Genomic DNA, 26,315 nt, shown 5'->3' on the forward strand with positions numbered 1-26,315 from the left:
TCCTCTTAGAGAAGTGAGGCAGACTCCTGCCATACTGAGCTAAATGCTGTATCTAGCCTATCTGTATGTCTTCCTGTGACTACAGATTCACACCGACAGATGTGGGTAAAACACACGTCATACCTTTAAAATCTATTGGAGTTGAACGGTTGCCCTGAGACGCAGCTGTAGACTAATTATAGAGTCTGACGCCATAGAAGTCTACAGTCATGTCTCGGGGCAAGGGTCAGTACAGAGGTCAATAATCTAAACAACAACACAAACAAGATGATGCACATAACTCCTACAGTACCTTACAGAGTACGTCAGGGTTGGACAAGTTTAGTACCCTCCAGTTTCCCTCAGTTTTGTACCTTGTGAACATGACCCTGTATCATTTTCTCTTTACCCAGTGAGTCCACAAAATTAACAATTTCACCCTCAATGGGAAACACAAGAGGGTTTCTCAACAACCATGACTAACTCTATCGTATACAGTGTAGTACGCCTATAGTCTGTGAAATCCCCCCACAGAAATAATTCATTCTTACAACTTAGTTTGTCAGAGTACATTAAATTAGCATTCCACGCTAGCTCTCTCACTCGCTTTCTATCACTTCCCCCTCTCCCCTTCCCTCTTTCTCCCGCTCTCACCTTCACTCTCTCTCTCTGCTCTGCTAGGAATGCTGCTTCATAAATGGCTGAACATCCTGTTCACAAGCGCAACACGTCCCCTGCAGGGATGGGAAGGGAGAGGCTGCCATCTTGGGGTAATTATGGAAGAGGGATTTATCCTGCCTGCCGCTGTCTGTCTGTCTGAGCCCACACAATCCACAAGGCACATCACATCAAACCCCACAGCAGCAAATAGGTGCATTTAATAGCATTTTATTTAATTTATTATTATATTTAACCAGGTAGCCCCATTGAAGTCAGAATACCTCTTTTCTAAGGGAAACCTGCATGGATGGGTGGTTTGTGGACATCTGTGCTGAATCACAATAGTAATGTAGAACCCAAATAAACCAGTCGTGGCAAAACCTTACCCTGAGGTTGTCAAACCCAGTTTAACTAATGAACACAGAAAATACATAATGCAGTTATATTCCTTGACCGTACCTCTATGTCTGCCTATTCATGACCTCTGCTCTGCTCTTCTGCATCAAACAACATCAAACCTGAATCCCATCAAGGCAACACAGCACAAATGCATCAGACAGCTGCGCTATCACATATTGAGGTCTCAGAAGCCATCGCAAAAACAAAGACTGAGATAAGTATTCTGGGATAAGTGCGGCCAGGGACTTGAACATACGAGGAGAGAAAGAGAGAGAAAATACTTTATTTCAGGGGAGATTTTGACTGCTTCCCAAATAACACCCTATTTCCGACATAGGGCTCTGGCCAAAAGCAGTACACTATGGTCAAAGGTAGTGCACTATATAGGGCATACGATGCCATTTGTGACTGAGTCTTTTTCATTAGCAGCCAGGGCCACATTTGGCTTCCCACGGTGCTTCAGAACAAAGAGTATGTCTGAAAGCAGGGAGCCTTCACGTGGCTGTGTGGCGCTCTAATTGCTCTCTCTCTCTCTCCCCCTCCCTCTCTTGTGGACCCAACAGTGTCAACAGGTCCTCCATTTTAAAAACAGCACAGGGGAGTTATAGGGGAGCAGAGCGTCACTGCTCAGCCACCCATTGGCAGAGGGGCCTACTCCAGAGGTGGAGGGAGAGAATGTGTATCCAAATCCACTTGATCTTAGCAACTAACAAGGTCCCAGCTTGTCTGACAGCAAACAAACAAACAAAAGTTGATGTAAACGTGGTTAAAACTTGGTTACTTACAGGACTGACACAATGTCACCTCGTCGTACTTGGTAGTTCCTCACACTCCAGCGGTTCAGGAGCACCACGTCAGACCCTGTCACATTCCCCTCAGGATTCAGGGAAGGCTGAGACGACACACACATGCACACAAACACGAAAGAGGCGAGTCAGTCACATCAGAAAGAAACAAGGGACAGGGGAAACGAGCAACATTGTCATTAGTGGCCTGGACAGAAGAACCGCAGCAAGGGCCAAGCAGAGGGCAACCAGGGAACAGAAGACAGACAATGACATATTCCTCTTAGAGAAGTGAACCGGACTCCTGCCGTACTGAGCTAAATGCTGTATGTAGCCTATCAAATCAAAACTGATTTGTAATGTGCGCGGAATAAAACAGTGAAATGCTTACTTACAGGCTCTAACCAACAGTGCAAAAAAGGTATTAGGTAAACAATAGGTAAGTAAAGAAATAAAACAAGAGTAAAAAGACAGTGAAAAATAACAGTAGCGAGGCTACATACAGGCACCGGTTAGTCAGGCTGATTGAGGTAGTATGTACATGTAGATATGATTAAAGTGACTATGCATATATGATAAACAGAGAGTAGCAGTAGCGTAAAAGAGGGGTTGGCGGGACACAATGCAGATAGCCCATTTAGCCAATGTGAGGGGGCATTGGTTGGTCAGGCCAATTGAGGTAGTACAGTTGAAGACTGAACGTTACATACACCTTAGCCAAATACATTTAAACTCAGTTTATCACAATTCCTGATATTTAATCCTAGTAAAAATGCCTTGTCTTAGGTCAGATAGGATCACCACTTTATTGTAAGAATGTGAAATGTCAGAATAATAGTAGAGAGAATGATTTATTTCAGCTTTTATTTCTTTCATCATATTCACAGTGGGTCAGAAGTTTACATACACTCAATTAGTATTTGGTAACATTGCCTTTAAATTGTTTAACTTGGGTCAAAGGTTTCGAGTAGCCTTCCACAAGCTTCCCACAATAAGTTGGGTGAATTTTGGCCCATTCCTCCTCACAGAGCTGGTGTAACTGAGTCAGGTTTGTAGGCCTCCTTGCTCGCACACGCTTTCTCAGTTCTGCCCATACATTTTCTATAGGATTGAGGTCAGGGCTTTGTGATGGGCACTCCAATAACTTTGTTGTCCTTAAGCCATTTTGCAAGTATGCTTGGGGCCATTGTCCATTTGGAAGACCCATTTGAAACCAAGCTTTAACTTCCTGACTGATGTCTTGAGGTGTTGCTTCAACATATCCACATAATTTTCCTCCCTCATGATGCCATCTACTTTGTGAAGTGCACCAGTCCCTCCTGGATGGATGAGATGGTGTTCTTCGGCTTGCAAGCCTCCCCCTTTTTCCTCCTAACATAACAATGGTTATTATGGCCAAAAAGTGATATTTTGTTTCATCAGACAAGAGGACATTTCTCCAAAAAGTACGATCTTTGTCCCCATGTGCAGCTGCAAACCGTAGTCTGGCTTTTTTATGGAGGATTTGGAGCAGTGGCTTCTGCCTTGCAGAGCAGCCTTTCAGGTTATATCGATATAGGACTCATTTTACTGTGGATATAGATACTTTTGTACCGGTTTCCTCCAGCATCTTCACATGGTCCTTTGTTGTTGTTCTGGGATTGATTTGCACTTTTCGCACCAAAGTACATTAATCTCTAGGTGACAGAACGCGTTCCTTCCTGAGCGGTATGACGGCTGTGTGGTCCCATGGTGTTTATACTTGCGTACTATTGTTTGTACAGATGAACGTGGTACCTTCAGCCGTTTGGAAATTGCTCCCAAGGATGAACCAGACTTGTGGAGGCCTACAATTTTTGGCTGATTGTCTTGGCTGATTTCTTTTGATTTTCCCATGATGTCAAGAAAGAGACACTGAGTTTGAAGGTAGGCCTTGAAATACATTAACAGGTACACCTCCAATTGACTCAAATGATGTCAATTAGCCTATCAGAAGCTTCTAAAGCCATGATATCATTTTCTGGAATTTTCCAGGCTGATGAAAAGGCACAGTCAACTTAGTGTATGTAAACTTCTGACCGACTGGAATTGTGATACAGTGAATTATAAGTGAAATAATCTGAATGCAAATAATTGTTGGAAAAATTACTTGTGTCATGCACAAAGTAGATGTCCTAATCGACTTGCAAAAACTATAGTTTGTTTACAAGAAATTTGTGGAATGGTTGAAAAACGAGTTTTAATGACTCCAACCTAAGTGTATGTACATTCCGACTTCAACTGTATGTACATGAATGTATAGTTAAAGTGACTATGCATATATGATAAACAGAGAGTAGCAGCAGCGTAAAAGAGGGGTTGGGGGGAGGCACACAAAGCAAATAGTCCGGGTAGCCATTTGACTACCTGTTCAGGAATCTTATGGCTTGGGGGTAAAAACTGTTGAGAAGACTTTTTGTCCTAGACTTGGCACTACGGTACCGCTTGCCGCGCGGTAGTAGAGAGAACAGTCCATGTCTTTTTAGGGCCTTCCTCTGACACCGCCTGGTGCAGAAGTCCTGGATGGCAGGCAGCTTAGCCCCAGTGATGTACTGGGCCGTACGCACTACCCTCTGTAGTGCCTTGCAGTCGGAGGCCGAGCAATTGCTGTACCAGGCAGTGATGCAACCAGTCAGGATGCTCTCGATGTTGCAGCTGTATAACCTTTTGAGGATCTCTTGACCCATGCCAAATCTTTTCAGTTTCCTGAGGGGGGAATAGGCTTTGTCGTGCCCTCTTCACGACTGTCTTGGTGTGTTTGGACCATTCTAGTTTGTTGGTGATGGGGACACCAAGGAACTTGAAGCTCTCAACCTGCTCCACTACAGCCCAGTCGATGAGAATGGGGGCGTGCTCGGTCCTCCTTTTCCTGTAGTCTACAATCATCTCCTTAGTCTTGGTTACGTTGAGGGATAGGTTGTTATTCTGGCACCACCAGGCCAGGTCCCTGACCTCCTCCCTGTAGGCTGTCTCGTCATTGTCGGTGATCAGGCCTACCACTGTTGTGTCGTCTGCAAACTTAATGTGGTTGGAGTTGTACCTGGCCATGCAGCCGTGTGTGAACAGGGAGTACAGGAGGGGACTGAGCACGCACCACTGGGGAGCTCCAGTGTTGAGGATCAGCATGGCAGATGTGTTGCTACCTACCCTCACCACCTGGGGGCGGCCCGTCAGGAAGTCCAGGATCCAGTTACAGAGGGAGGTGTTTCGTCCCAGGATCCTTAGCTTAGTGATGAGCTTTGAGGGTAATATGGTGTTGAACGCTGAGCTGTAGTCAATGAATAGCATTCTCACATAGGTGTTCCTTTTGTCCAGGTGGGAAAGGGCAGTGTGGAGTGCAATAGAGATTGCATCATCTGTGGATCTGTTGGGGCGGTATACAAATTGGAGTGGGTTTAGGGTTTCTGGGATAATGGTGTTGATGTAAGCCCTTACCAGCCTTCCAAAACACTTCATGGCTACGGACCTGAGTGCTATGGGTCTGTAGTCATTTAGGCAGGTTGCTTTCGTGTTCTTGGGCACAGGGACTATGGTGGTCTGCTTGAAACATGTTGGTATTACAGACACAATCAGGGACATGTTGAAAGTATCAGTGAAGACACCTGTCAGTTGGTCAGCACATGCCAGGAGCACACGTCCTGGTAATCCGTCTGGCCCCGCAGCCTTGTGAATGTTGACCTGTTTAAAGGTCTTACTCACGTCGGCTACGTGATCACACAGTCGTCCGGAACAGCTGATGCTCTCATGCATGCCTCAGTGTTGCTTGCCTCAAAGCCAGCATAGAAGTGATTTAGCTCATCTGGTAGGCTCGTGTCACTGGGCAGCTCGTGGCTATGCTTCCCTTTGTAGTCTGTAATAGTTTGCAAGCCCTGCGACATATGACGAGCGTCGGAGCCGGTGTAGTACGATTCAATCTTAGCCCTGTATTGACGCTTTGCCTGTTTGATGGTTCGTCGGAGGGCATAGCGGGATTTCTTATAAGCTTCCGGGTTAGAGTCCCGCACCTTGAAAGCAGCAGCTCTACCCTTTAGCTCAGTGCGAATGTTGCCTGTAATCCATGGCTTCTGGTTGGGGTATGTACGTACAGTCACTGTGGGGACGATGTCCTCGATGCACTTATTGATATAGCCAGTGACTGATGTGGTGTACTCCTCAATGCCATTGGAAGAATCCCGAAACATGTTCCAGTCTGTGATAGCAAAACAGTCCTGTAGCTTAGCATCTGCTTCATCTGACCACTTGTTTATAGACCTAGTCACTGGTGCTTCCTGCTTTAATTTTTGCTGGTAAGCAGGAAGATAGAATTGTGGTCGGATTTACCAAATGGAGGGCGAGGGAGAGTTTGGTGCGCGTCTCTGTGTGTGGAGTACAGGTGATCTAGAATTTCTTTCTCTCTGGTTGCACATTTAACATGTTGATAGAAATTTGGTAGAACTTATTTAAGTTTCCCTGCATTAAAGTATCCGGCCTCTGGGTGAACGGTTTCTTGTTTGCTTATTTCCTTATACAGCTGACTGAGTGCAGTCTTAGTGCCAGCATCCGTCGGTGGTGGTAAATAAACAGCCACAAAAAGTAAAGCTGAAAACTCTCTAGGCAAGTAGTGTGGCCTGCAATTTATCACAATATGCTCTACTTCAGGTGAGAAAAATCTAGAAACTTCCTTAGATTTCGTGCACCAGCTGTTGTTTACAAATATGCACTGACCCCCCCCTCGTCTTACCAGAGTGTGCTGTTCTATCTTGCCGGTGCAGCGTATATCCCGCTAGCTGAATATCCATGTCATCATTCAGCCACGATTCCGTGACACATAGGATATGACAGTTTTTGATGTCCCATTGGTAGGATATTCGTGGTAGGATATTCGTGATCGTATCTCGTCTAATTTATTGTCCAATGATTACCGTCAATATTACTCGCCAACATGCAACGGCAGCTTTCCCACTCGCCTTCTGCAGATCCTAACGAGGCACCCTGCTCTGTGTCCTCTGTACCTGCGTCTCTTCCTCTTGCAAATAACTGGGATGTTGGTCTTGTCGGGTGTTCGGAGAATGTCCTGTGCGTCTTGCTTGTTGAAGAAAAAATCTTTGTCTAATCCGAGGTGAGTGATCGCTGTCCTGATATCCAGAAGCTCTTTTTTGCCGTAAGATACGTTTGCAGAAACATTTTGTTCAAAATAAGTTACAAATAACGCCAAAAAAACCCACATAATAGCACAATTAGCTGGGCGCCTGTTAAACTGCTGCCATTTCTTCCGGCGCCATTTTATAAATACATTTGTATGTCTTCCTGTGCCTACAGATTCACACCGACAGATATGGGTGAAACATATGTCATACCTTTAAAATCTATTGGAGTTGAACGCTTGCCCTGAGCCGCAGCTGTAGGCTAATTAACTATAGAGTCTGACGCCATAGAAGTCTACAGTCATGTCTCGGGGCAAGGGTCAGTACAGAGGTCAATAATCTAAACAACAACACAAACAAGATGATGCACATAACTCCTACAGTACCTTACAGAGTACGTCAGGGTTGGACAAGTTTAGTACCCTCCAGTTTCCCTCAGTTTTGTACCTTGTGAACATGACCCTGTATCATTTTCTCTTTACCCAGTGACTCCACAAAATTAACAATTTCACCCTCAATGGGAAACACAAGAGGGTTTCTCAACAACCATGACTAACTCTATCGTATACAGTGTAGTACGCCTATAGTCTGTGAAATCCCCCCACAGAAATAATTCATTCTTACAACTTAGTTTGTGTCACTTTATCGAAGAGCTAGTGTGTGACGAAGCCCCACTCCAAGCAGCGGGTGACATGACACAGGAAGAATGATTCATTAAACAGGATGTGCACAGGCCATTTCACGCTTGCCGGGGTAATTGACAGAATATCTCTTATCCGTCTGCTGAAAATAAATATCCCATACGAGTGCTGCCAGCCGCAGAATGTATCTGTTACAGTTGGATACGTTATCATTTTCACTTTCAGTCATATTTTACCATATTACATGCTGTATTGTTTCAAAGACGTCTATCTTTCCAGCTTGAAAGCACCCTAGAATTAATAAAAACCGAGAAAAAAAAACAACACAGGAGACAAGGAAAGTTAGATCAAATAAGATTGTCTGGTCAACAATTCAATCTTGTGAGCACTGCAGCCTTATGCAAGACAACGCAGGGGTTTTGAAAGGATTCTTGTTTAAACTATCACGGTCTTGTAGGATGAGAGGCAAAGTGAGGCAACTGTCTGTCTACACAACTAGAACATAGCGAAATCCTAACAACTCCAACAATGTAAACAGCCTTCAGTATCTGAACGTATTGACTTACTAATTAGTAGTATGGGAAGAGAGGAGGGAGATCAATAACGATCTTCTTCAGACAAACATTTGCTGTTACATTTCTTTCTTACTTACTTAGAAAACCATGTAAATATACTTGGATGCTAATTACGTCACATGGGATGGTACAAAGAAACTATATCACGCTGTATAGATTCTCTAGTCAACCATTCACAAGAAGCTAAACTGCCATCCAACACTGTCAACAGGGAGGACAAGCCCCAGCCAATGAGGCGAAACCAATGGGTCTCAGTTGCCCGACTGACTTACCTTGATGCCTATATAGCTACAGATGTATACCAGATTAAGTCTGTTTGACAGCAGAATGAAAGATGAACGTGCATTAAATATAGAGGTTTAAAACAAGTGTTTATGTATGTTTTCTTAATGTGAGCAAAGCTGTGAGATGCATTTCATCACGCCAAGTGTCAACCCAGGCAATGAAGTATGACTTCTGTTGTATTGCACGGCTTCTGAATCTGAGTAAGGCTAAATGTCTTCTGTGGCATTTGAAGGGTGGGGTGAGGCCAATTTAATCCATTCAATAGAACCTCTTCCTCACTTTACAATATGATACAGTAGATACCTAGATGCAATTAACTCTGTTACAAAAGGAAAGTGGGGCTTTGAAAAAGTACAACAAGATCAGTAGGAATTGATGAAGGCGGCAAAAAGCATGGCTCACCTGCATTGAGGCTCCTTCTACTCGTGCTACATAGGCAAAGCGGTCCAGAACAGTGACAGTTACGGGCACTGCCACGAAGAAGCCGCTCACAAACGCCCGGATATACCTGCGCCCAGCCCCGGCCTGCTGAGCCATCACCTAGGGACAGGAGAACACAGTTCAGCCATCAGAATTGGAACACAGCCATAAGAACTCAGCATGCAACAGCCAATGGAGAATCAGATAGTAGGGAGTTTGTGTTGGCAAGAACAGAATGTAATTTCTGTAATTTCTCACTCAAAGAGAGAGCACATATTGCATGCAGGCATTTCTCATCCTTCTCTGCCCTCTGTTCTCAAAAACGACAGCAGGACAGCAAGACAAGTGTGAAATAACAGAGTGACAGACCAAAGACCAAAGGCAGGCTAATGCATCAGTGGCTTTAAATAACACAACCATCAGGCAGATACTCAAACTTTGTTGTTACTGATTGTGATCGTGAGATACTTTAAAAAGTTTATGCTTCAGAGGCGCATCAAATATTCCTTGGTGGTACTATAGCATGTCCTTACCTATCCTTAGTGTTGCACGCTATACCGAAACTTCGGTACTTTTTCGATACTAGAACATGAATAACGTCTCGGGTACTATATTTTATTTTTTTTATTTTACTTTCTGTACTTCTGTCAATGTGTCTCACGGATCAAGCCTGTCTGTCAGCGCAACCGATCCCTTACTATAGCGTGCACCATACCTGCTCCACTTACCCATTGCTAGCCTGCACTGGGAGTCTGGGCTGCGTCATGTTAGCTCCCCACTCATGCTGCACAGAAGATAACACATTTGAATCTGACACGGCATGTAGAAATTTTAAAAAACTTTTACTGTTCGCAAAACAATGTCCATACAAGCTAGAAGAATTCACAATGCAAAAAGATACCAGTAGCTTCCAACTTTGCAGGCTAACTTTTGTTGCTAGCTGACAGCTAAAGCTAACATCAACTCACTACTCTAGTACTTTGTTTATGGTAATATGCAAACCATTACGCAAAATATGCTGATAGACACAAAAAACTCAATTCATTCCCACATCTCTCCCAAAGATGATCTATTGTGTCATCGAATTGACTGTGCTCCGACGGGCCACCCCCTCTTCTCTCGTGAATGATGTCATTACTGCTTAAAGACACATTCTTATAAAAATAAGCTACTTCTATGCAAATGTTGTTGATAAGTACAATTAAATAAGTCCGAAATGGAATGGAAACTGATTGTCTGTCATCTGTAGCCCCATGCAATCAGCCAAAAGAAGTTCAATAACTCAATGCATGCACACTCCTATTGCATATGCACTCACCTGTATTGTGAATAGACCAAGGCTACATCTTGATTTACCCAGTTTATCAATAGAGATTTTACGTTTCAAATAAATTATTACCATTATGTTGTTATGGAGATAGATTGTTTTAACCAAAGCCAAGTTGATTGTATAATTTATTAATTAATGCAAACATGGCTGTCTCTGAAAAATGTGGACATAAAAAATGTGTAATGTAATGATATTGAACTTAGGGCTGACCCCGTTTAGTCGACTGGTCGATAGGCTGTTGGTCAACTGAGATATTCTTAGTCTAGCAGTGGCAAATATATAAAAAAATATATATATTTGGCACATGAGACATCCGTCTGATTCACGCCTGTCTGATTGGACTAATCCATTGCGGAGGCCACAGGGATGGCACACCAATATCACCAGTAGTACATTTAGCGTTAATTACCATAATTTGTCATCTACAATGTTTGTTTGGTTATGGTCATTTATGTTAATGCATTTCAATATATTTTTATTATAGTCTTACCGTTCTCATTGTAGGAGCAGACACGTTTTTAGAGCGCACAACCTAAGTTTGGTTTATCTCATTCCATTTATGAGTAAGGACACGGCGTACCTGATTAGGCTACCTGGCTTGTGCGCAAATGTAGGCTTATGAATGTTCCCATTTGGGGATCTGATACGATTTCTGATTGTCTTAAATCAGCATCATTGTGGAGCTTCTCAAAGTACATTTTTATTCGCCTCAAAAAGCAAGTAAACAAAGTCTGTTTTTACATCCATTGAGAATGACAATAGTTCACGTAGCCTATTTGAAAAATCTTTCCATCTCTCTCCCTTTCAATAACCGCTCAGCATGAAAGGAGAAAAAATGTCATGCTCTGATCTGGTGGAAAAAAGGCCTACCTGATTACTTCTCATCCCTTGCGCAAATAGATTACAGCTGTTTCTGTCTGTCCAGAGCTCACTGGCACAGAAACTCTGAGGGCCCAGAATATTTTATACAATGTTGCAAGTTTGCTAGCACCAGCTTCAAGCTGTACCCAAGTTCATAGTTGATACACTGTTTCAAGTTCCTTGCAGACAGGCCATGCGATGTATAGGATATATATATATTTTTTAATCTGGCTATTTTCTACCTGTGAGCTAAAATATTATTATTTGTTGGCTTTATGTAGGCTATTTTTACATATTGGCAAAGGCAATAGAAGTTACAAATCTAAAAGTATCATTTTCAATTAGATATAATTTTGATTAACCACTTTATTAAAGACTTTATTATAAATGAAATGAACCTGTTCCACAAAATGTGCATATGAAAATCATAACTGGCATGCAGATCAGTAGAAAGAAATTATACGATTACTTGGGACTCCAAATGGAAAAGGTTGCCGAAAGCTGGTGTAGCCTATTACCGGCAACTTCAGGAGCATAACGGCAGAATCTGTGAAGGCCAGCAGCAGCAGGCAGCGGAAGGAGGAGGGTCGGGTCGGAATCAGTTTTTTTCTTCTTCCGGTTAAGATATATTAATCTTTGGCTCACTCTTTAGTAATTTGTAGGCAAAGTAGCCTATATATTTGTTGATTTTAGTCAAACATAGGGTGTCTCTACATGGAAAAATACACTAAATCTGGTATCGGTTTCGAAATCAAAATGCTGGTATCATGACAACACTAGTGGCTATTGCTTTGAAACAATAACAACCCTCCGTGCAAATATTGTTTTCCAATGGCTGGCAAAAATTGTCAACAATATAGTTTCAACATACTTTCCTTGTTATTTCAACTTCCTGCATTAGTGTTGCATCAACCTTTTGGGCTAGTTGGTTGAATGTGCAATAAGTAGCCTAAACAGTGTTAATGAATGTGACTGAGTTAGAAGTAAAAGAATAGAAGCCTTTCAACAGAGGAGAACAGGACATAAGTAGACCAGGACATAACAAGATCCGCCCAAGGACACAACCGCCTAGCCAATTAAGGCCAACCCGCATCACACATCCTCTCAGCCTCTGGCCCCATGACTGCTCTGCTCCAGCCCGAGTCAACCTGCTGTAATGAAGCTAATTAAAGATGTGCTATGCAGAAATCTCTACGCCATTTCCTGGTTGCTAAAATTCTAATAGTTTGCCTAATTTCAGTTTGTGACACAACAAGAAACTATGGTGTAGAGAATAATTGTACCATCTAAACTGCTGTGAAATATATTTCCCATAACCAAACCTATTGTATTTTCAGCTGTTTGAAGCTGGTGTACAAAACCGAAAGTTTAAGACGCAAAAACAAAACTTAAGAATGAAAGCATAGAAATGGTGTACATAGAACAGATCTACAACGTCTTAGACCTGCTGTCAATGAGAATGACAGATCTGTAACTCATATTTCTATGTGGATTTGGTCAGGGCGCCCAAAAAGTCACATATTGCAGCTTTAAAAAGGCCAAGCACAGAGCAGGTGGAGTGAACCTGCACCCATAGCACTCACACAGGGCTGAGGAAACACACACACACACACACACACACACAAAACCCACTTGGCACACATTGGTTAAATCAACGTTGTTTCAACATAATTTGGAAATTTACGTGGAAAATAAGTAATCAATTTTACAAAACTGTTTTGTGAAATTTCAACCACAGGAGTTTGTCATCATGGTAACCAATTTTCAACAGACAAACCTTACATAAAATATGATATAAACAGTCCCTATCGGCCTAGGATTCCAACCTTTGGTTGATTTTAAATGGAATTTACAAGTTAATACCAAATATGTTGGATTCACATCTCCATCTCAAACAAAAATCTAAGTTAAAGAATAGGACTGTATTTAATGTTCATTTAAAGTTTGATTTGATTCATTCACATTCTTTAACTTAGATGCTTGGTTGAAATGGAGACGTGAATCCAACATGTGAATTATTAATTTGTAGACAAACTGAATTATATCCTGGCACAGATGGAACTATCCAAGCAGAAGACACATCTCCTTCAAACATTGATATTTGGTTGCGTTGACAACCAAACAATATTCAATATCCCTTTTACAATACAGTAAAAATGTTCGATTCAATTCTCCATCTCAACCAAAAATAAAAGTTAAAGAATGTGATTAAGCCTGTGGCTCAGATGGAACTATCCATGCAGTAGATCCATCTCCTTTAAAATGTTGATATTTGGTTGAGTTGTCAACCAAATACAACCAAACTCAATATTACCTTTGTAATACAAAAAATAGTCTACAATAAAAAAAATATTTTAAAAACACCCAAAACCACTCATTCCTTTCATTTACAATATTTTTGCGAAAGAATGTTTCATTTTAGCGTTATAATAAAGTTGGTAGCAACATGGAAAATCGTTCGGAATATCTGTTGTAGCTTAATAACCTCTTGAGGATACCGTAGGATAGGGGGCGCCACAGCGCATTTTGAAAAAAAATCGTTCCCATTTTCAACGGCCTACTAATCAAACTCAGAAGATAGGGCATGCATATACTTATTATATATGGATAGAAAACACTCTAAAGTTTCTAAAACTGTTTGAATGGTGTCTGTGAGTATAACAGAACTCAAATGGCAGTCAAAACCCCGAGACCGATTGAAACAGGAAGTGGAATTCTGAATTGTGGACTTGACTTCTCATCTTTCCTTATTAATCACACCGTTAACCATGGTTCAGTGAGCACTTCCTATTGCTTCCACTAGATGTCGCCAGTCCTTTCACAGTGGTTTGAGCCTTATAGAGTCAAAACTCAGTGAATGACACGAGTTTGAAATTGGTCACAGGGGATGGGCCATCACCATTATGACGCCGGCGGCCATGTCTGCCCCCACCTTTGGATACGGTTTTAAAGGCCATGACATCATCCCCCTCGAATCTTATTGGCTCTCTTGGTGTTAGAGGCCCTGAAGATTTATTTTATACAACGTTTGACATGTTTGAACGAACCTACATGCGCGAGCATTGCATTTATTATGAACTTCAGAGCTGCGCTTGGAGAGAGCCATAGGACGCGCTACCAACATCAGGCTAATGGAACGTGAAGTATGGACTTTTTGACCGAAAATACATCTGTTGTGGACCTGGGATGCTTTCTGATGAAGACAACTAAAGGTAGGCGATTATTGACAATATTATAGAAGATAAGACGTGACATGAGATTCTTTCCAAGATGGCGCCGAGCTCTGTATATTAGCTAATTTTCTGAGTATCGCATCTCCTTTTATCGCAAAGTGTGATTACCCAGTAAAGTTAATTTAAAATCTGGTATGACAGGTGTTCTCAAGAGATATTCATCTATAAATGTTAGATTGACAATATACATTTAAAAAATCGTTATAGTATAGTAATTTAGGGAAATGCAGCATTGTTTACCGGGACGCTTTTGAGGGGAAATAATGAAGTCAACGTCAGACAGAGATGTAAAATGCTGTTTTTATATATAAATATGACCTTTATTGAACAAAAGAATGCATGCATTGTATAACATGATGTCCTAGGGGTGCCATCTGATGAAGTTTGTAAAAGGTTAGTGCTGCATTTAGCTGTTTTTTGATTATATGTGATGCAAGTGGTTGGTCGGAAAATGGCTATGAAGCTGCTTTTTACGATGGACTCATCTAATATAATCTAATGATTTGCTTTTCCTGTAAAACCTTTTTGAAATCGGACGATGTGGGTCGATTCAGGAGAGGTGTATCTATAAAAAAAAAATATATATATTATTATTTTTTTTTTTTAATTATGATATTTTTTTAATGCTAATTGGCGATATGATTTTTCGCTGGATTTTGATCCCGCTAACGGGATCAGACGCTGAAGAGGTATTAAGTCATCTACAAAATCCACAATGCAATGCTCTCTCTATGGGCTGGCTAGCTAGCAAATGTGTGAAATGTAGGTATACACAATAATACCAAAGACAACATCAGCAAGTAATTTAGCTACTTAGCTGTAAAATTGCCTAAACAAACTGCACTACAGTCTACAACGTCACCATATTCAAAATGCAGATTGATGTGCCTCACAGAGTAGTCTAACATTCACAATGGCAGATAGACTTTTGAGGAGATGGGAAACATTGCCCATGCTACGTCAATGGGAAATGCATTCTGGGCAATTCTGGGACAAGGTGCGCTCTCCTTCAAGGAGTGAAGGGGGAGTCTATTGGGCGCTAGGTCAAAATCCCAACATTCGCATCAATTTTGTCAAGAAGAAGTGCAAATATTTTCCAAGATGTGAGATAATTAAGTTGCTATCTGTAGTATCGTAAAGTTTAGGAATCGTGACATTACATACTTTCGAGGAAAATAGGCACGTCAACATATACACTGACTTTGAGAAGATATTGCGTGACGATTAGCTTTGCAACCATGTGACGCAGCATAACAAAGTGAACGCAATAGATCGACAGTCTGCTGGGTGGGGCGTTACACATTCCTTTATTCATTGGATTCCTTTCTCCTTTCTAGAATATCTCTGGCAACGGCACAATGCAATGCACCCTGGACTAAAGAGGCAGACAAATAGGAAAAATGTGCTAGAGCCTTCGTTAAATTACACATTTCTAGAGGTAGGGATATCGCAAAAATTTGACCAATGGCTCAATCGAGAGAAGACATCATCCCGAGTTATGACATCGGCCAGTATTGAAATCTGACATGTATAATAGATGTTTTTGCGATCTAAAAGTCATATTCCTATTAACTTCCAGTGTAGTGAGAGCGCCTTTATCACAGTACTACGTCATACCGTCCGGATTTCTGCCTGTTTGAAACATAATATCTAAGATACACGTGAAAACATGAAATGACACAGGGAATCGATAGAACATCACTCAGAGATGCACAAAAACAATATAACATTCAAAAATGGGTGAACCTTTCCTTTAAGGCTATTTTACAAACTAATGTTACAGTATTTATTCGACCTTAAAATGAGTAACACATCATGGCCACATTGAGGTTACTGTAACAAATGTATTCTTATGTATTCATAGAAAGCGTGCATGTTCAAGATAACATGCAAAGGTCGCAGGTCTGTGGAAATCTTCACAAATGCTATAATAATCTGCAAAGGCATTGACCACTTGCACCATGTACTTTAATGTAATCTCAACTGCAACCCAGGTCATTTGGTTGTGCTATTAGATGAAGCACAGTGATAACGCAATTAAGTTGGTGTACAAATAAAACAATATCTGACATTGTTTTCCCATTTGAACTTGTGCTTTTAGACGGTTACCCGCACGCACAGTGATAACTCATTTACAGTTGAGTTGAAAGTTTACATACACCTTAGCCAAATACATTTAAACTCAGTTTTTCACTATTCCTGAGACATTTAATCCTAGTAAAAAATTCCCTGTCTTAGGTCAGCTAGGATCACCACTTTATTTTAACAATGTGAAATGTCTGAATAATAGTAGAGAGAATCATTCATTTCAGCTTTTATTTCTTTCATCACATTCACAGTGGGTCAGAAGTTTACTTACACTCAATTAGGATTTGGTAGCATTGCCTTTAAATTGTTTAACTTGGGTCAAACGTTTTGGGTAGCCTTCCACAAGCTTCCCACAATAAGTTGGGTGAATTTTGGCCCATTCCACCTGACAGAGCTGGTGTAACTGAGTCAGATTTGTAGGCCTCCTTGCCTGCACACGCCTTTTCAGTTCTGCCCACATATTTTCTATGGGATTGAGGTCAGGGCTTTGTGATGGCCACTCCAATACCTTGACTTTGTTGTCCTTAAGCCATTTTGCCACATCTTTGGAAGTATGCTTGGGGTCATTGTCCATTTGGAAGACCCATTTGCGACCAAGCTTTAACTTCCTGACTGAAGTCTTGAGATGTTGCTTCAATATATCCACATAATTTTCCTCCCTCATGATGCCATCTATTTTGTAAAGTGCACCAGTCCCTCCTGCAGCAAAGCACCCCCACAACATGATGCTACCCCCCGTGCTTCATGTTTGGAATGGTGTTCTTCGGCTTGCAAGCCTCCCCCTTTTTCCTCCAAACATAACGATGGTCATTATGGCCAAACAGTTCTATTTTTGTTTCATCAGACCAGAAGACATTTCTCCAAAAAGTACAATCTTTGTCCCCATGTGCAGTTGCAAACCGTAGTCTGGCTTTTGTATGGAGGTTTTGGAGTAGTGGCTTCTTCCTTGCTGAGTGGCCTTTCAGGTTATGTCGATATAGGACTCGTTTTACTGTGGATATACAGTGGGGAGAACAAGTATTTGATAACCTGCAAAATCGGCAGTGTTTCCTACTTACAAAGCATGTAGAGGTCTGTAATTTTTATCATAGGTACACTTCAACTGTGAGAGACGGAATCTAAAACAAAAATCCAGAAAATCACATTGTATGATTTTTAAGTAATTAATTAGCATTTTATTGCATGACATAAGTATTTGATACATCAGAAAAGCAGAACTTAATATTTGGTACAGAAACCTTTGTTTGCAATTACAGAGATCATACGTTTCCTGTAGTTCTTGACCAGGTTTGCACACACTGCAGCAGGGATTTTGGCCCGCTCCTCCATACAGACCTTCTCCAGATCCTTCAGGTTTCGGGGCTGTCGCTGGGCAATACGGACTTTCAGCTCCCTCCAAAGATTTTCTATTGGGTTCAGGACTGGAGACTGGCTAGGCCACCCCAGGACCTTGAGATGCTTCTTACGGAGCCACTCCTTAGTTGCCCTGGCTGTGTGTTTCGGGTCGTTGTCATGCTGGAAGACCCAGCCACGACCCATCTTCAATGCTCTTACTGAGGGAAGGAGGTTGTTGGCCAAGATCTCACGATACATGGCCCCAGCCATCCTCCCCTCAATACGGCGCAGTCGTCCTGTCCCCTTTGCAGAAAAGCATCCCCAAAGAATGATGTTTCCACCTCCATGCTTCACGGTTGGGATGGTGTTCTTGGGGTTGTACTCATCCTTCTTCCTCCAAACACGGCGAGTGGAGTTTAGACCAAAAAGCTCTATTTTTGTCTCATTAGACCACATGACCTTCTCCCATTCCTCCTCTGGATCATCCAGATGGTCATTGGAAAACTTCAGACGGGCCTGGACATGCGCTGGCTTGAGCAGGGGGACACTGCGTGCGCTGCAGGATTTTAATCCATGACGGCGTAGTGTGTTACTATTGGTTTTCTTTGAGACTGTGGTCCCAGCTCTCTTCAGGTCATTGACCAGGTCCTGCCGTGTAGTTCTGGGCTGATCCCTCACCTTCCTCATGATCATTGATGCCCCACGAGGTGAGATCTTGCATGGAGCCCCAGACCGAGGGTGATTGACCGTCATCTTGAACTTCTTCCATTTTCTAATAATTGCGCCAACAGTTGTTGCCTTCTCACCAAGCTGCTTGCCTATTGTCCTGTAGCCCATCCCAGCCTTGTGCAGGTCTACAATTTTATCCCTGATGTCCTTACACAGCTCTCTGGTCTTGGCCATTGTGGAGAGGTTGGAGTCTGTTTGATTGAGTGTGTGGACAGGTGTATTTTATACAGGTAACGAGTTCAAACAGGTGCAGTTAATACAGGTAATGAGTGGAGAACAGGAGGGCTTCTTAAAGAAAAAATAACAGGTCTGTGAGAGCCGGAATTCTTACTGGTTGGTAGGTGATCGAATACTTATGTCATGCAATAAAAATGCAAATGAATTAAAGATCATACAATGTGATTTTCTGGATTTTTGTTTTGGATTCCGTCTCTCACAGTTGAAGTGTACCTATGATAAAAATGACAGACCTCTACATGCTTTGTAAGTAGAAAAACCTGCAAAATCGGCAGTGTATCAAATACTTGTTCTCCCCACTGTAGATACTTTTGTACCTGTTTCCTCCAGCATCTTCACAAGGTTCTTTGCTGTTGTTCTGGGATTGATTTACACTTTTCGCTCCAGAGTACGTTCATCTCTAGGAGACAGAACACGTCTCCTTCCTGAGTGGTATGACGGCTGCATGGTCCCATGGTGTTTATACTTGCGTACTATTGTTTGTACAGATGAACGTGGTACCTTCAGGCATTTGGAAATTGCTCCCAAGGATGAACCAAACTTGTGAAGGTCTACAATTATTTTCTGAGGTCTTAGCTGATTTCTTTTGATTTTCCCATGATGTCAAGCAAAGAGGCACTGAGTTTGAAGGTAGGCCTTAAAATACATCCACAGGTACACCTCCAATTGACTCAAATGATGTCAATTAGCTTATCAGAAGCTTCAAAAGCCATGACATCATTTTCTGGAATTTTCCAAGCTGTTCAAAGGCACAGTCAACATAGTGTATGTTAACTTCTGACCCACTGGAATTGTTATACAGTGAATTATGAAATAATCTATCTGCAAATAATTTTTGGAAAAATTACTTGTCTCATGCACAAAGTAGATGTCCTAACCGTCTTGCCAGAACAATAGTTTGTTAACAAGAAATTTGTGGAGTGGTTGAAAAACTTTTAATGACTCCAACCTAAGTGTATGTAAACTTCCGACTTCAACTGTAGGTGACATCTAAACCAAAAATCAGACATTGATTTTCTATTGGAATTTGGTTGTACTTTTAGATGGTTGAAAGCATAGTGATAACACATTGAGAATTCAACAACATTTTGGCAGTTTTTTGACTATAGGTTGTAATCTCATTGATCAACCAAATATCAAATTCAATTTTAAATTGGTCACACACACACACACACACACACATGGTTAGCAGACGTTATTGCGAGTGTAGCAAAAGGTGTGTGCTTCTAGTTCTGACAGTGCAGCAATATCTATCAAGTAATATCTAACAATTCCACAACAAATACCTAATAGACACAAATCTCAGTAAGGAATGGAATAAGAATCTATAAATATATGGACGATATATGGATGAGCAAAAAGAGTACCCAATTCCCACATTGAAATGATGTGAGGTGCCCAGTGAGTGTGTAGCCTAAACACATTATGTAGCCTGCCCACAGAGCACAGAGCCCTACAGCATCTACCCTAAACAAATGAACGATTTCCGCACCCCTGTATATTTTCTTTTACGTCCTATTAAACACAGTCATCTATTTTCCGAACCCACCATAGGATATTGTAAGACATCAGTTACCATGTGCTAGAGGGAGAGGCACTCCAGCATGGTTGGCAGAAAATCCATTGTAGCATAACAATCCATCCTGACATGAACATATTGCCATTCCTGCACATTAATAGAGTACATAATCCATATCAAAACAAATTGAATCACATAAGGCCTATAGAGCGCTTCAGTGAGGTGTGAGGGTGGCACAGAGCAGCTGTTCTGCATTAGGCCAGCTTTCCTCCTGTGCTGACTTCTTGCAGAGTTGTGTTCATGGTAACTGACAACCTTTCATTGATTCATATCAAGCCCTAGCCAATAGGGCTGGGAATTTCCAGGGACCTCACGATACTATCACGATACTTACGTGCCAATGCGATATGTATTGCAATTCTCACGATTCTATATGTATTGCGATTCGATACTGTGATTTTATTTGCAATTTGATGTTCCAAATAGAGTTGAAGTCGGAAGTTTACATACACCTTAGCCAAATACATTTAAACTCAGTTTTTCACTATTCCTGACATTTAATCCTAGTAAAACTTACCTGTCTTAGGTCAGTTAGGATCACCACTTCTTTTCAACAATGTGAAATGTCAGAATAATAGTAGAGAGAATTATTTATTTCAGCTTTTATTTCTTTCATCACATTCACAGTGGGTCAGAAGTTTACTTACACTCAATTAGGATTTGGTAGCATTGCCTTCAAATTGTTTAACTTGCGTCAAACGTTTTGGAAAGCCTTCCACAAGCTTCCCACAATAAATTGGGTGAATTTTGGCCCATTCCTCCAGACAGAGCTGGTGTAACTGAGTCAGGTTTGTAGGCCTCCTTGCTCGCACACCCTTTTTCAGTGCTGTCCACACATTTTCTATAGGATGAGGTCAGGGCTTTGTGATGGGCACTCCAATACCTTGACTTTGTTGTCCTTAAGCCATCTTGCCATAACTTTGGAAGTATGCTTGGGGTCATTGTCCATCTGGAAGACCCATTTGCGACCAAGCTTTAACTTCCTGACTGATGTCTTGAGGTGTTGCTTCAATATATCCACATAATTTCCTCCCTCATGATGCCATCTATTTTGTGAAGTGCACCAGTCCCTCCTGCAGCAAAGCACCCCCACAACATGATGTGGCCACCCCAGTGCTTCACAGTTGGGATGGTGTTCTTCGGCTTGCAAGCCTCCCCCTTTTTCCTCCAAACATAACGATGGTCATTATGGCCAACAGTTCTATTTTTGTTTCATCAGACCAGAGGACATTTCTCCAAAAAGTATGGTCTTTGTCCCCATGTGCAGTTGTAAACCCTAGTCTGGCTTTTTATGGCGGTTTTGGAGCAGTGGCTTCTTCCTTGCTGAGCGGCCTTTCAGGTTATGTCGACATTGGACTCGTTTTACTGTGGATGTAGGTCCTTTGCTGTTGTCCTGGGATTGATTTGCACTTTTTGCACCAAAGAACACGTCTCCTTCCTGAGCGATGTGACGGCTGCATGGTCCCATGGTGTTTATACTTGCGTACTATTGTTTGTACAGATGAACGTGATATCTTCAGGCATTTGAAAATTGCTCCCAAGGATGAATCAGATTTGTGGAGGTCTACAATTTTTTTCTGATTTCTTTTGATTTTCCCATGATATCAAGCAAAGAGGCACTGAGTTTGAAGGTAGGCCTTGAAATACATCCACAAGTACACCTCCAATTGACTCAAATGATGTCAATTAGAATATCAGAAGCTTCTAAAGCCATGACATCCTTTTCTGGATTTTTTCAAGCTGTTTAAAGGCACAGGCAACTTAGTGTATGTAAACTTCTGACCCACTGGAATTGTGATTCAGTGAATTATAAGTGAAATAATCTGTCTGTAAACAATTATTGGAAAAATTACTTGTGTCATGCACAAAGTAGATGACCTAACCGACTTGCCAAAACTAAAGTTTGTTAACAAGAAATTTGTGGAGTGGTTGAAAAACAACTTTTAATGACTCCAACCTAAGTGTATGTAAACTCCCGCTCCTCCACTCTCTCCACTGGCTTCCAGTTGAAGCTCGCATCCGCTACAAGACCATGGTGATTGCCTACGGAGCTGTGAAGGGAACGGCACCTCCATACCTTCAGGCTCTGATCAGGCCCTACACCCAAACAAGGGCACTGCGTTCATCCACCACTGGCCTGCTGGCCCCCCTACCTCTGAGGAAGCACAGTTCCCGCTCAGCCCAGTCAAAACTGTTCGCTGCTCTGGCACCCCAATGGTGGAACAAGCTCCCTCACGACGCCAGGACAGCGGAGTCAATCACCACCTTCCGGAGACACCTGAAACCCCACCTCTTTAAGGAATACCTAGGATAGGATAAAGTAATCCTTCTAACCCCCCCCCTAAAAGATTTAGATGCACTATTGTAAAGTGGTTGTTCCACTGGATATCATAAGGTGAATGCACCATTTTGTAAGTCGCTCTGGATAAGAGCGTCTGCTAAATGACTTAAATGTAAATGTAAACTTCCGACTTCAACTGTATATTGCTCACTTTATGTCTGCTGCAGAGAGAGAGAGCATAAGTAAACGAGTTTTGATCAGTCAGGGAAATAAATATGTTGGCTCACTATTTAAAAATAAGATGGAGAACAAGCTATCTGATGAAAAATACCAGAGTTTTGGCGCAGGTACAGCCGACTAACTCTAGCTAATGCTACCTTCAGTAGCAAAAAATGATCATTAGAATAATGCGATATGTAACTGCATAGATGTTTTCCCCTCATCACTACTAGACAATGCAGTAAAACAGTATAGATCTGTAAACCCATTAGGATACTATTACCACCACATTACCTGGTATCTGGGAAGCAAAAGTCTAGTTTCTCACTGTAAATTTCCCCATGCGTTTTCTCCATTCAGCCATGACAAGACTACAGAGCGAGGAGAGAGCGTGAATGCAGTATCAAAGAAAGAGTCAGAATAAGAAAGGTGAGACAGAGGTTATAGAGCTTGAGGTATAGCCCGAGGTACCGGAGTTGGCTGATGGTATGTCAAGGTAACACACTGTGTGTGTGTGTGTGTGTGTGTGTGTGTGTGTGTGTGTGTGTGTGTGTGTGCACATAGGCTAATGCATGGGGAATTAACTTTTCCTCCCCACCACCAACCACCCTAAACCTCACCTCTCCTGGTTCTTTTCCACCATAGGTTTAGCATTTTCTGCCACTGGCCCGAAACATCTTCCTTTACAGTATTATCTGTAGGCCTATCAATCGTGCACAGGGTGCCTTAGCGTGGCATTGTTTACTGTGATGTGACAACTGCACTCAAGCACATTAAAAAGTGAGCTCCACTGAGGGAAAAAGCCTTCATCAAGTCTGAGGCAAATGCATTAATACTGTCGACACGGTGACAAACGAGTTAACGCACTACATCTCTCTTTGAGCATTTGTATTCATGTCAATACCCAAATGCGCAGGAGCAAGCTCTGTAACAAGCTGTGGTAATACACTAGACAGGTTATCATAAACAAGCATTTATCTGGTGATGTTATTCTATTGTGCTGCTCCGTAAAAGCGGGCATCTGAGATTCTGTTGCTGAAAAAGACAATGGACTGTAGCTGTTACAAAGTCATGACAGTGTAGCTACCCAAGTAATCAGTTTATGAAGCCCATGTCTGAACATTTCCAAAAATATATTGGAACTAGCATAGGCCTAAGCCTTATGAAAACAGAGTTTCTATTGGTGTCGCATACTCTTTGAAAAATACACCAAATGATAGAAAGTAAAATGGGGGCATTTCCATCTAAAAGGACCCATGAGCACCAACATGTGAAGCGCATGTCAAATTGAGCGTCAAATGAAAGCGAAGAGTCTATATTTTTTTTAAATGAAGGCATATATACATTTTTCAACCATTTTCCATCCAAAAAATGTGGAATAAGCTAAGTCTTTGATTTCTGGTCAAATAGGTGGAAAAGGGGTCTTAGACAACATTTACCAGAAAAGTATTCAAAGGTATTAGGGCCTCCCGAGTGGCACAGCGGTCTAAGGCGTCACTAAAGACCATGGTTCGATCCCGGGCTGTATCACAACTGGCCGTGATTGAGAGTCGCATAGGGCGGTGCACAATTGGCCCAGCGTCGTCCGGGATAGGGGAGGGTTTGGCCGGGAGGGCTTTACTTGGTCCATCGCGCTCTAGCAACTCCTTGTGGCGGGCCGGGTACCTGCAAGCTGACCTCAGTCGTCAGTTGAACATTCTTTCCTCCAACGCATTGCTGCGGCTGGAATACGGGTTAAGCGGGCAGGTGTTAAGAAGCACAGTTAGGCGGGTCATGTTTCAGAGCATGACTCGACCTTCGCCTCCCAAGGCCATTGGGGAGTTGCAGCGATGAGACAAATTATTAAGTGATTAAAACGCGTATTTCTGTTACCAAATCAGTAACAGAATTACAGAAAAATCTAACGGAATTACTGCAATTGAATTGTCTACAATGGGAAATCGTAGTAGTCACAAACCATAGTTCTGACCACCTGCTACTGTCCTCCCTTCCACTGGCGTACTGTTCTGTTCAGCTTAGGGATGTTAATAGTTAACCATTAGTCAGTTAGCCGCCAAAAATAAATGTAAAAGGTCATGCTTATCAGTCTATAGGTTCATTTGCATACTTTCATGGAATTAAATTGGTGTCAGAATTAAACAATTCTCGTCAGTCATAAAACCGGAATTATTATTTTGCCAAAAACAGTAATGTACAGTGAGTTTATAGAGTTAGAAAGTAGCCTGCTTAACATCAACTAATGATGGCTCTGTCTCTAGTCAGAGTGAGCTATGAAAAGCCAGAGTGGAGACTCATTGCTAGGCAACTCACAGATGCAGGCTGCAGCAGTGGAGCTGAGGGAGAGACAGAGTGGAGCAGCACGCAGCAGCTAACAACAGCTAAGCTAGAAACCAAGTTTTTCAGCATTTTCTCTCCTGTTGTTCTGGTTTTTATATGAACTTTCTTTTGTTGTCCAAAAGCATTAACCTAGTCCTATTAACAACCCATCCTAGTTGTTGCATATTTAGATTTCCCCTCTTTCTAAGTTTCTAACGGAGATGTTCATCTCTACCACATGAAACCCAGGGCCGGCAACATTCAATTTCACAGGGGGACAACTATGGAACCTTTGTGTGTGCACGCACTTGCACAATTTTTTTAATGGGTGTTACAGTAAAGACCATAGTTGGCGCGTGAGTTTTAAGTTTGGGGATGCTTACAATTTATCCTACCATTTCTACCGATCTGCGTGCCAGTTATGATTGCTGACAGGTGTATAAAATCGGTCACACAGTCATGCAATCTCCATAGACAAACATTGGCAGTATGTTTGTTTCAGTGAAGGGAAATCTTAACGCTACAGCATACAATAACATTCTAGACAATTCTGTGCTTCCAACTTTGTGGCAACAGTTTGTGGGGCGAGCGGTTTGCTGATGTTAGCGTTGTGAACAGAGGTTATGATATGGGCAGGCATAAGCTACGAACAACGAACACAGTTGCATTTTATCGATGGCAATTTGAATGCACAGAGATACCGTGACGAGATCCTGAGGCCCATTGTCGTGCCATTCATCCACGGCCATAACTTAATGTGTCAGCATGATAATGCACGATCCCATGTCGCAAGGATCTGTACACAATTCCTGGAAGCTGAAAATGTCCCAGTTCTTTCATGGCCTGCATAGTCACCATACATGTCACCCATTGAGGATGTTTGGTATGCTCTGGATCGACATGCACAACAGCGTGTTTCATTTCCCGACAATATCCAGCAACTTCGAACAGCCATTGAAGAGGAGTGGCACAACTTTCCACAGGCCATAATCAACAGCCTGATCAACTATATGCGAAGGAGATGAAGCAAATGGTGGTCACACCAGATACTGACTGGTTTTCTGATCCATACTGTACCCCTACCTTTTTTTATGCATCTGTGACCAGAGAAGGGAGAAACTCCCCAAATACAGGTGTGCCAAGCTTGTAGTGTCATACCCAAGAAGACGCAAGGCTGTAATCGCTGCCAAAGGTGCTTCAACAAAGTACTGAGTAAAGGGTC

At 42.0% G+C, this 26,315-nt stretch overlaps 1 protein-coding gene across 2 annotated transcripts in view; it reads right to left on the reverse strand.

The window, feature by feature from the left end:
* Nucleotides 1–26,315, reverse strand: part of LOC106573249 (mitochondrial inner membrane protease subunit 2) — a 175,657-nt gene that overhangs the window by 132,040 nt on the left and 17,302 nt on the right. For both annotated transcript variants that reach the window (XM_014148148.2, XM_014148147.2), the window contains exons 2-3: nucleotides 8,868–9,005; nucleotides 1,824–1,930 (exon numbers count right to left, since the gene is read on the reverse strand). In XM_014148148.2, coding sequence (XP_014003623.1) covers nucleotides 1,824–1,930; nucleotides 8,868–9,002 — 242 coding nt within the window. In that variant the 5' untranslated portion in view covers nucleotides 9,003–9,005. The remainder of the gene's footprint in view (nucleotides 1–1,823; nucleotides 1,931–8,867; nucleotides 9,006–26,315) is intronic.

Source organism: Salmo salar, chromosome ssa16 (genome assembly GCF_905237065.1).
Source record: "Salmo salar chromosome ssa16, Ssal_v3.1, whole genome shotgun sequence".
Lineage (NCBI taxonomy): Eukaryota > Metazoa > Chordata > Actinopteri > Salmoniformes > Salmonidae > Salmo > Salmo salar.